Raw genomic sequence first — 11,931 nt, 5'->3', positions numbered from 1 at the left:
ATTTAAAATCTGACACAATTTTTGAAATTTTTCAAAGGCCCCAAGGCGCTTCTTTCCAAGCTTATATCTTGGCCATTTCTTAAAGGATTTTGGAAAGGGATGTCATTTCGCAATCAGGACTCCGATATCTTTCGAACTGCATCCAAAGATTTTGAAACTAGGGTAAACAAATTTCGACCCGATTTTCGCGATTTTGGCAAGGGGTTCTACTCATTTCTCGGCTATTTCTAAACGGATTTCGAAAAGAGATGTCATTTCACAATCAGGACTCCGATATCATTCGAACTGCATCCCTACATTTTTAAGCTAGGGCAAACAAATTTGGGCCCGATTTTCGCGATTTTGACAAGGGGTACCATCAGGATTTTTTGCGAAAATCGGCGAAAATTTTATTGTCGGATTTTGAAAATTTGTTGATGCAGATCGAAGGATAATGATGTCCTGGATACGAAATGACATCCCTTTTCAAAATCCGTTGAGTATTAGTCGAGATATGAGCTAGGAAAGAAGCGCCTTGGCGGCCAAAACGCGGCGCAAATTTCTTAGAAATCGTATGGCAGAAAATCTGAAGTACCAGGCGAACAGAAACCAGCAGAAGGTGGCCGAAACTAAGCAGTGCAAGCAGTGCAGTGACGTCAGAGCAATAATTATTTTCTGGTCATAAGGGGGGAGCGGGACAAACAGATCTGATCTTGGTAACGGCCTAGCCTTGCCTCCCTTTCCACCTAATGCAATGGAGGCTCCAACTTAGGCTTCATGGGGGGGAATGGGACACTGCACTAAGAGGGAGACAGGTAGACAAATTAGGCTCTCTTGGGGATGGCAGTACTGAGTGTCTTGGAGCCACGGTTGTCACGACTTCTCGGCACGCAGTAACAGCCCCCATACAAAACGATGCATTTTCGCTCACGCTGGCCCCAAATCGTGACACGCGCAGAAAAACAACGTGTGACATTTTAACTTTGCCATCATTAAGTGAAAATTACCGTTCTGTTCTGGAAATTTGAATGCTGGGATTGGCGAACTGTCGGCCATCATGGATTTCAGTACCGTTTTTTCTCAATTTATGAGAGAATACTTATATTAACCCTTCACCTGTCTTTAACATTATTTAATCTTTATTTTAAGTTATAAATATGAAAATCCACGAAAAAACAACCCATCAATGAAACAGAACAGTTTAAAAATGCTGAAATTATAAAAATGAAGCAGTATTGTGCTTTTTTATTGCCGTATTAATAAGGCTTTGCTTGCGAAAATTGTCTTAGAATGTTAAACCCATGGGGCCAGTGAAGGGATAATCGAGACATTTTTCTGACGAAGTGAGGGTGAGGGGGTGGTGGAAATCCACCTTCTGCTGATTTCTGTTCGCCTGGTACTTCAGATTTTCTGCCATACGAATTTCGAGGAATTGGCGCAACATTTTGGGCGGCGCAATATCGCCACTTTTCAAGTCCATATTTTGGCCATTTGGAAATTGATATAAATGTTTTAAAAAATACTATTAAATAATATAGTATTTATATTTAACAAAAATATATAATTTCATAATTAAAACCTTCCCAAAACCCCTTTTTTAAGCCATTTTTTAAACGCCTCTTCATCTAATTCTGGCCAGCGGCGCCAAAATTTTTCCTCGATTTCAGTGAATTTTGCCCGTGGCCAGATTTGAAGTACCAGGCGAACAGAAGCCAGCAGAAGGTTGCCAAGCGAAAGCAGTTCAAGCAGTTCTCTGCAATATTTTCTCATTTCGCCATGTGTGGGAAAGGGAGGAAGGCAGCTATGGTGGCACCTTACCTCCCCATTGCACCTTATGGGATGGGGATCACAGTATAATACTCTATGGGGGAGAACGAGATAATGCGAGCGAGGGGGACGGATAGACATTTTAGGCTGCTGTAGTGATGGGAGAGCAGGAGTGATTCTGCACGACATTTGGCACGCCACCTCAGCACGAAGCGCCATCCCCATGGGATCCAATGCATTTTCGCTCACGCGAACCCCAAATCGTGACACGCGCAAAAAAACACCGTGTGTCGTTTTAACTTTGCCATCATTAAGTGAATATTACCGTTCTGGACTGGAAATTGGGATGCAGGGATTGGGGAACAGTCGGCCATCATGGATTTTAGTACCGTTTATTGAATTTTAGTTTAAGAATATTCACCATAAGAGGGACAGGGAGGCGAAATGGCGCCATAAACTACTGTTGTCTCCCTTCCTCAGAACTGAAAAAAGCTATGCACTGCTTGTACTGCTTAGTTTCGCCCACCTTCTGCTGGTTTCTGTTCGCCTAGTACTTCAGATTTTCTGCCATACGATTTCTAAGAAATTTGCGGCGCGTTTTGGCCGCCAAGGCGCTTCTTTCCGAGCTCATATCTCGGCTAACACTCAACGGATTTTGAAAAGGGATGTCATTTCGTAACCAGGACATCATTATCCTTCGATCTGCATCAACAAATTTTCAAAATCCGACAATAAAATTTTGGCCGATTTTCGCAAAAAATCCTGATCAAAATCGCGAAAATCGGGTCGAATTTTCTTTGCCCGATTTTCAAAATCTTGGGATAGGGATACAAGGATATCGGAATCCTGATTGCGAAATGACATCCCTTTCCAAAATCCTTCAAGAAATGGCCAAGATATGCGTTTCGAAATTTGAGCCTTGGCGGCCAAAATCGCGAAAATCGGGTCGCAATTTGTTTCGCCGTATTAAAATCCTGGGATGCAGTTCGTAGGATATCGGAGTCCTGATTGCAAAATGGCATCCCTTTTCTAAATCCGTTTAGAAATAGCCGAGATATGAGTAGAACTACTTGCCAAAATCGAGAAAATCGGGTCGAAATTTTTTTGCCCGATTTTCAAAATGATGGGATGGGGAGACAAGGATATCGATATCCTGATTCAGAAATGGTATCCCGTTCCGGAATCGGTGGCCAAATGGCCGAAATATGCGAAACCAAACATTCGAAAACCCAAAAATCGTTGCATATCGTGAGGGGCTACTCCTGGATTGGATGCGAGCCTGCTGTTTAGTTTAAAAACTCCTATTTTGATTGAAAAACCCCCTCAATAGAAACACAGACTTTCGTTTTATATATTTTTGACTTTTATTTTATTTTTATTCAGTTTTATCTTTTGGTTTTTCTTTCATAATTTCTTCTTTCCCTTGCCAAAATTGCGTAAATGGGACCGAAATATTTTTAGCCCTATTTCAGAACGTATCTGAAAGTTTCAATTTATCCACGATCGGTTCTTAAATACAAAACATTTTTGTAATGAAATGGTAGCTGCAGGGTAGAGGTAAAATACAAAACAAATATATGCAAATAAATAATGTGTGTGTTTTATTTGCGGAAATACAATAGTCAATGGCCAATATTGGATTCGAAATGGCAAAGATGCTTTGCCAAATTACAGTCTCAGAAATAGGATCAGAAACACTGAACCTCAGACGGAGGAATTCAATTGGCAATAATGTACATTTTTAATGAAGTTTTTAGCAAATATCTCTGCATTTCCTTGGCCGATTGGGAATCCAATTACCGTTTTGGAATCAGGACTTCAACATCCTTTCAAATGCAAAATGCAAATCCTTTCAAATCCCATCATTTCGAAAATCAAACAAAAAAAATTCGACCGATTTTTGAAATTTTTGCAAGGGACCATCATAAAATTTTGCGAAAAATTGGAAAAATTTTATTGTCCGATTTCGAAAAACTTTAGATGCAGATCGAAGGACATTGAGGTCCTGATTTCAAAATGACTTCCTTTTTCAAGATCGGTTGAGAAATGGCCAAGATATGAGCTTGGCAAGACGGCCGGCCGCCGCCGCAAATTGCTTAAAATTCGTATGGGACAAAATCTGAAGTACCAGGCCAACAGAAACCAGCAGAAGGTTGCCGAGTGACGTCAAAGCAAGCAGTGCACAGATTTTTCTGCACTGTGAAAGGGAGATAGAGCTAGTTTATGGCGGTATTTTGCGTCCCTTTTCCCCTAATGCGATATATGTTCCAACTTACAGTTGCTTAAAATTAAATAAAACGGTACTAAAATCCATGATAGCCGACTGTTCGCCAATCCCTGCGTTCAAATTTCCAGTCCAGAACGGTAATATTCACTTAATGATGGCAAAGTTAAAACGACACACGGTGTTTTTTTGCGCGTGTCACGATTTGGGGTTCGCGTGAGCGAAAATGCATTGGATCCCATGGGGATGGCGCTTCGTGCTGAGGTGGCGTGCCAAATGTCGTGCAGAATCACTCCTGCTCTCCCATCACTACAGCAGCCTAAAATGTCTATCCGTCCCCCTCGATCGCATTATCTCGTTCTCCCCCATAGAGTATTATACTGTGATCCCCATCCCATAAGGTGCAATGGGGAGGTAAGGTGCCACCATAGCTGCCTTCCTCCCTTTCCCACACATGGCGAAATGAGAAAATATTGCAGAGAACTGCTTGAACTGCTTTCGCTTGGCAACCTTCTGCTGGCTTCTGTTCGCCTGGTACTTCAAATCTGGCCACGGGCAAAATTCACTGAAATCGAGGAAAAATTTTGGCGCCACTGGCTAGAATTTGATGAAGAGGCGTTTAAGAAATGGATTAAAAAAGGATAATTGGGAAGTTTTTAATTATGAAATTATATTTTTTGCTAAATATAAATACTGTAGTATTTAATTAAATTTTTTAAAACATTTATATTAATTTCTAAATGGCTAAAATATTAACCTGAAAAGTGGCGATATTGCACCGCCCAAAATGTTGCGCCAATTGCTCGAAATTCGTATGGCAGAAAATCTGAAGTACCAGGCGAACAGAAATCAGCAGAAGGTGGATTTCCACCATCCCCTCACCCTCACTTCGCCAGAAAAATGTCTCGATTATCCCTTCACTGGCCCCATGGGTTTAACATTCTAAGACAATTTTCGCAAGCAAAGCCTTATTAATACGGCAATAAAAAAGCACAATACTGCTTCATTTTTATAATTTCAGCATTTTTAAACTGTTCTGTTTCATTGATGGGTTGTTTTTTCGTGGATTTTCATATTTATAACTTAAAATAAAGATTAAATAATGTTAAAGACAGGTGACGGGTTAATATAAGTATTCTCTCATTAATTGAGAAAAAACGGTACTGAAATCCATGATGGCCGACAGTTCGCCAATCCCAGCATTCAAATTTCCAGAACAGAACGGTAATTTTCACTTAATGATGGCAAAGTTAAAATGTCACACGTTGTTTTTCTGCGCGTGTCACGATTTGGGGCCAGCGTGAGCGAAAATGCATCGTTTTGTATGGGGGCTGTTACTGCGTGCCGAGAAGTCGTGACAACCGTGGCTCCAAGACACTCAGTACTGCCATCCCCAAGAGAGCCTAATTTGTCTACCTGTCTCCCTCTTAGTGCAGTGTCCCATTCCCCCCCATGAAGCCTAAGTTGGAGCCTCCATTGCATTAGGTGGAAAGGGAGGCAAGGCTAGGCCGTTACCAAGATCAGATCTGTTTGTCCCGCTCCCCCCTTATGACCAGAAAATAATTATTGCTCTGACGTCACTGCACTGCTTGATTTCGGCCACCTTCTGCTAGTTTCTGTTCGCCTAGTACTTCAGATTTTCTGCCATACGATTTCTAAGAAATTTGCGCCGCGTTTTGGGCGCCAAGGCGCTTCTTTCCGAGCTCATATCTCGGCTAATACTCAACCGATTTTGGAAAGGAACGTCATTTCGTAACCAGGACATCATTATCCTTCGATCTGCATCAACAAATTTTCAAAATCCGACAATAAAATTTTCGCCGATTTTCGCAAAAAATCCTGATGGTACCCCTTGTCAAAATCGCGAAAATCGGGCCCAAATTTGTTTGCCCTAGTTTAAAAATGTAGGGATGCAGTTCGAATGATATCGGAGTCCTGATTGTGAAATGACATCTCTTTTCGAAATCCGTTTAGAAATAGCCGAGAAATGAGTAGAACCCCTTGCCAAAATCGCGAAAATCGGGTCGAAATTTGTTTACCCTAGTTTCAAAATCTTTGGATGCAGTTCGAAGGATATCGGAGTCCTGATTGCGAAATGACATCCCTTTCCAAAATCCTTTGAGAAATGGCCAAGATATGTACTTGGAAAGAATCGCCTTGGGGCCTTTGAAAAATTTTAAAAATTGTGTCCGATTTTTTTGCTAAATTTTGAAGAATCTTGGGATGCAGGTTTTATTCCGTTTCAAAATCGGTTGAGGAGTACCCGAGATATTCTTTCAGACCCTTGACCCTTTTTGCCAAATAAAACAACATTGTTTTTTGGTAAGTACACACAATATACATATATATAGACTTTTTTGTGGATTTTTTCTGGGATTTCTACACATCTTGCTTAGTAGGTTTTCCTATAACATTTCGATAAACTCTTTGAAATCGGTTTTGTAATTTTTGTCATTTTGCTAAAACACACACATTTTTTTGTAGATTTTTCGATTTATTTTTATGGCCATGCTGTAACACATTTAAACATTTTCTACACATCATAAACAGGATCTAGAATTCTTGATCAATATCATTCGCTCTTTGTTTTCTTTCAAATTTGTATTTTTTTTTATAAAAAATATACAATTATAAATACATATATATTTGTATATACGTATATCATGTGGTATGTACATTTAGATATTTCAAAAAGACAGGGGAAAAAAAATGTTCTTTCGATTCTTTTTTGTTTTTATTAATTTTTGTTTTTTTGTGTTTTGTTTTTAATAAATTAGTAGAAAATACTTTTTGTTTTTTTTTTTATACATTTATAAAAATACAATAGGGTCCATAGGTTGCGTTACACACATACACATTAATACACACATACATTGACAGCATATTGCATGTATGCGTGGTATATATATATATTCCACTCATTTTTCCATTGATTTTATTTCGTAGCGAATTCGAAGAGTTTTTTATTTCTTAATGTTTAATATTTCTTTAGGGTAGAAAGTGGCAAAGTTTGATTATTGCACAAAGGTGTGGTTTTTGTTTGTTGTCTTGTTCTTGTATACAATTGTCAAAAAAAAGAATTATACAAAAGACTTACAAAATGATTTCTCTCAGTGTATGCCGTGAGTATATGTATGTATGTATGTGTGCGAGAGTGAAAGCTTCTTGGTGGGTCTGTGCGTGTAACTGTTTTCGCTTCTCTTGTTTGTTTGTGTGAGTATGGCAAGCATTTTGGTGCATACTTTTAGGGTAAAATCCATGTAAAAAAAACGTCGTGTAGAAAATACCCATTTTCATGTCGAAAAGAGTTTTCTTTTTGGATTAAAATCCTTAGTACACTATAAATATTTTATATATATGTATATTTATTTTAGGTCAGCATTAAGTTAAGTTAAAAAAAAAAATAAAAACATAATTTGCTATAATTTCTTGGGAGAGGGGGGCGGTAGAACATATAAAGCTTATTTTGGCCTACAAATACCGAATCATAAACGTACATATATCATATATATAGATTTTCCTATGGCAGCAGATGTCCGATCTGGATATCTGCGAACTTTGAACTTTAGCTAAATACATTAACATACACATTACATAATATTACACACATATATCGTATATATATCGGGATATATATAGTATATATAGAATAACAGCGAAATACATTCAGGTAATATCCGTTCGTTGGCTCCAAAAAAAAAAATTAGAATTATATTGTATATGTTATATTGTATATATAATATGTTTATGCATTAATTAGTTTAGTTTTTAGTTTTTAATTTAGTTTAGTTTAGTTTAGTTGTGGTGGTTAATGCTATTATTTTACATTGAATCTACATACACTTAGAGAACATATATAGAAATATATATAATTCGCTAATATCTTTACTTTTAAAGCCACACATTTTCATTAGTTTTTAAAGTTACAACTATGGATTGGATTTGGATTTGGATTTGGAATTAAAAAAAAACATATACATATTTTGGATAATAACTCTTTTTTTTTTTAAATTACTGGTTAAGACAATTATGTGTAGAAGTATTGGGTATTTATAGTTATCGTTCTCTTTCAAATAACAATCAATCTGTCAATCAATCTGTCAATCAATCTGTCAATCAATCTGCCTATCAATCTACCATCACTAGCAACTTTAACCCGATTTCTATCGATTCTATCGCTTCTATCGTTTCTATCGTTTCTATCTATTCAACGTATTCAATTATATCACAAATATCACGGTTGATCCTCCGCTTTTTAGTTCCATTTCCGAACCAACCTCATTCCCCCCATCCCCCCCGTTTGATTTATCTTCTTGTTTTTGCTATTTTTGTTGTTTTAGATCCTTGCGTTATCCTTTTGGTTTCAAGTCCGGGTGCAGCAGAGTCATTAAATGCAATTTTGAAACCATTCTTCGAGTGGCCTTCCCTCTCAAGTCTCCACTGGCATGGCTGGATTCGGATTCGAATTCTGATTCTGATTCAGAGTTGGACTTGGATGGGAATTGGAGACACCATTGGCGTGAAGTGACTCCTGGGATTTGAAGAGGGTGGTGGTCTCACTGGAGTGCAGATCATCCTCCTCCTCCTCCTCCTCGTCGTCCTCGTTGTCTTCCGGGTTAGTTAGATCCTCCATCCATACGACTGATTCGCGCTTCTCTGGCTTCTCTGGAACTTCCGCCTCTTCGGTCAGCTTCTCCATTCGTCCTGTGTAGAGGAACACCTCCATGTGATCCTTGCCCTTCACATACACACTGCCCCTGGGCTCGAACTCGTAGCGGCTCTGCAGGAAGGGCAGGCAGTCCTTGCCCACCTGGATGCGATTGGGCAGGCCCGTGGAGTCCATCCGGGAGGCCACATTCACCGCATCCCCCCAGATGTCGTAGTAGAGCTTACTGGTGCCGATCACTCCGGCTGTAACATCTCCGATATTCATGCCGATCCTCAGGATTAGGTTGAACTCGAGGAGGTCCTTGTTGAAGGCGTCCACCACCTCCTGCATGGCGATGGAGAACTCCATCAGGGTGTGGATGTGCTCGTCGCCAGTGCCCCGATGGGAAGGATCCAGGCCACTGGCCGCCATGAAGGTGGAGCCGATCGTCTTGATCTTCTCCACCGCCCGGAACTCCGGCCGGGAGAGCAGCTCATCAAAGTCCCCGATCAGCTCGTTGAGGACCCGGAGGAACTCCTTCCCCCCCAGATAGCTCTCGTCGTACATCTCGTTGAAATTGACTATCGATGCGAATATAATGGCTATGTTGTGGTGGTTCTCGGAGTACTTGGCCGTGTTCTTCAGGTGCTCCGCCACGTGCTTGGGTATGATGTTGTGGAGCAGCATGTCCGCCTGGTTCTTCATGTTTTGGACGCGGACCTTGTCCTGGTTGGCGACGGCATTGCCGTAGAAGGTCAGCCGATACCCAATCTCGAATTCGCGATTGAGGAACCACACCAGCACCAGGATGAGCAACAGGTCCAAGTAGATCTCGACGTGGTAGTCCTGGAACCACTTGATCTCCTCAATGAAGTTGGCGCCCCTGTCGTCCTGCTGGTCCTCCACCCGACTGTCGTACACCATCAGCTGGGACATGGCGATGGCGATGAAGCAGAGGGCCGCCAGGAAGGCCAGGACATTCCGCACCCAGCAGTTCAGCTGGGTGAAGTTGCAGAAGTGGACGATGCAGACGAAGATCAGGAAGCCGTAGTGGTATTCGAAGGCCTCCAGCTGCTCCAGGTCCAGCAGCAGGAAGTTGGCGATAATCAGCAGGACGGGCATCGCCATCAGGATGGCCAGGCAGATGTGCCACGGATACCAGCTGGAGATGGCCTCAAAGATGCGATCGGCACAGGACTCGAACTGCTGGGGAGCTGGTGTCTCGCCCCTATCCTCGGTCTGGCGCCTGGCCTCCACATCATCGCTGGTGGTGGACTTGGAGCGCAATCGGTGGTTGGCACTGCCGGCACTCGACCCACTCTGCCGCCGGCACATCTGGCGGGTGAAGAGGAACAGAGCGAACACCTGGATGCCCGTGAAGCAGGTGAACAGTGTCACCCACAGCCGGAAGCTGGGGCTCACCGTGTTCTGGGTCATCAGGAAGAGGGATATCGAGATGCACAGGTAGACGGCGATGCCCACGAAGATGTCTATGTAGGTGTTGTAGCGGGGCGTGGCCAGGGTGGGAGGTCCTTCCGTTTCGTTCTCGGCCCCGAAGCGGTGGGCCTTCGACCGGAAGTCCCGCTCCAGCTGCCGGGACTTGAAGTACAGGCTGAAGCCCCGGAGCGGCGGCTTCACCAGGTAGCTCCTCTGCGACCTGGCATTGTCCCGGACGCATCGGATGAGCTGCAGGTCCGATTGCTTCCTCAGCTGCTGGAGGCAGGCCGCCAGCGGATCGGCTATCTGCGAGGAGCAGGCGTTCATCAGGAGGGGTGGCGGTGGGGCGGCCACTCCCGCCATGGCCCCCGGAGCCATGCCCTGGACCTCGCCCAAATTCGAGATGCTGGAGGTGGAACTGGTGAAGTATCCGGACACCCTGTGCTGGCTAATGGCCGACTGGTTCAGGACGTAGATCTGCTGCTGGATGGAGGACCGGCGGGAGTTGCTCTTGATGCCCGAGTCCTTCCGCGAGGTGGCCGACGGGCAGATGCTGCTCTGCCGCGAGTGGGTGGGCGGAAACATGCCCCCGAAGCCGGACAGACCGGGTACTCCGGGTCCGCCCGGCGCTGGCAGGCAACTGGGACTGGGATTCTGTGATGTTCCGGGCTCCAGGCTGGCTCCGGGCCGTCCAGTGGCCAGTGTCGAGGCCCGGGGACGTGGCAACGGGGACTGCTCCACACAGGACGATGGTGTCACCTGCGTGGATACTCCCGGGGCTGCGCCCGACGTTCCCGCCACCGGTGCTCCGACTAGAGGTGCTCCTCCGCCCATGGACTGCCTGCCGCACTGGGATCGGTAGCTCCCAGACCGGCCGAACGGCGAGATGTCGCTCCTCGACTGGCTGATGTAGGACCTCACGTCGATGATGTCGTCGTACATGGAGTACTGGCCCGGCGAGCAGCATCCGCCGGTGCTAGGCTCCGGGGATCGCAGGACACTGCTGGCAAGGGCCGTCGAGGTGGCGGCGTGATGGAGGACTGGCCGGGCCGGCGGGATGTCCAGAGTCTGGACGCGATTCGTGGTGGCCTCCACCAGGACGGGCAGCTGCTGGTAGCCGCATCCGTTGCCGTTCTGGATCTGGTTATCCATGAAGGACAGCGTCTCCTCCGGATTCAGGGCCTGATCCTCGCGCTCCTGCTCCTTCTCCCTCTCCCGGTCGATGCCCTTCTCCACATCCTGGCCGTGGACCTTCTCCCTGTTCTCCTCCGAGTCGTAGGAGCTGTTGCGCCGCTTCAGGAATCTCGGCACTCGGTTCCAGATCTTCAATCGGATCTTTGGACGCGACTCGGCCGGCGGCTGGGGGGCGGCGGGCGGCGCCTTGATGGGCGGACTACTGGGCGGCTGCTCGTCCGAGTCCAGGCTGCCGGGCAGGGACTTGGTGGTGATGATGATCTTGGGTCGCTCCCGCACCACAATCACTGGCGGAACTCCCGCCGCCGCCGGATGGATGATGCCCCGCTCCACGTCCCTCTCCCTCTCCCGCTCCCGACTCTGCGACTTCTTGCGCAGCTTCATGCTCAGGGAGGTGAGCCGGGGGCGCATGGAGAGCACTGGGGATGGATTCAGGGAGCTGGAGAGCTGGCCCACCGGCGAGGCGGGCGGGACGTGCGGCTGCACCACCGAGACATTGGTGGCGCTCTGCGACAAGCTGGCATGGACGCCGGGCAGGAGCAGGGAGCTGCCGCCCGGGTTCGGCGGCATGCTGGGACTCAGGCTATTGGTGCGGGAGAAGTCCCGACGACGACCCACCACGAAGTAAGTACGGTGTCCTGGGGAGGTACAATTTTGGATTATTTTAGGCCCTAATAGATTA

General features: G+C 45.1%; 1 protein-coding gene across 3 annotated transcripts in view; it reads right to left on the bottom strand.

Moving 5' to 3' along the window:
- Nucleotides 1–7,315: 7,315 nt before the first annotated feature.
- LOC6504918 (adenylate cyclase type 9) overlaps nucleotides 7,316–11,931 on the bottom strand; it is a 53,370-nt gene continuing 48,754 nt past the window's right edge. For all 3 annotated transcript variants that reach the window (XM_014904369.3, XM_044717217.1, XM_001966553.4), the window contains one exon: nucleotides 7,316–11,887. In XM_014904369.3, coding sequence (XP_014759855.1) covers nucleotides 8,400–11,887 — 3,488 coding nt within the window. In that variant the 3' untranslated portion in view covers nucleotides 7,316–8,399. The remainder of the gene's footprint in view (nucleotides 11,888–11,931) is intronic.

Source organism: Drosophila ananassae, chromosome XL, assembly GCF_017639315.1.
Source record: "Drosophila ananassae strain 14024-0371.13 chromosome XL, ASM1763931v2, whole genome shotgun sequence".
Classification (NCBI taxonomy): Eukaryota; Metazoa; Arthropoda; class Insecta; order Diptera; family Drosophilidae; genus Drosophila; species Drosophila ananassae.
The sequence above is the reverse complement of the archived record's forward strand: the minus strand, read 5'-3'. Positions and strand labels throughout refer to the sequence as shown.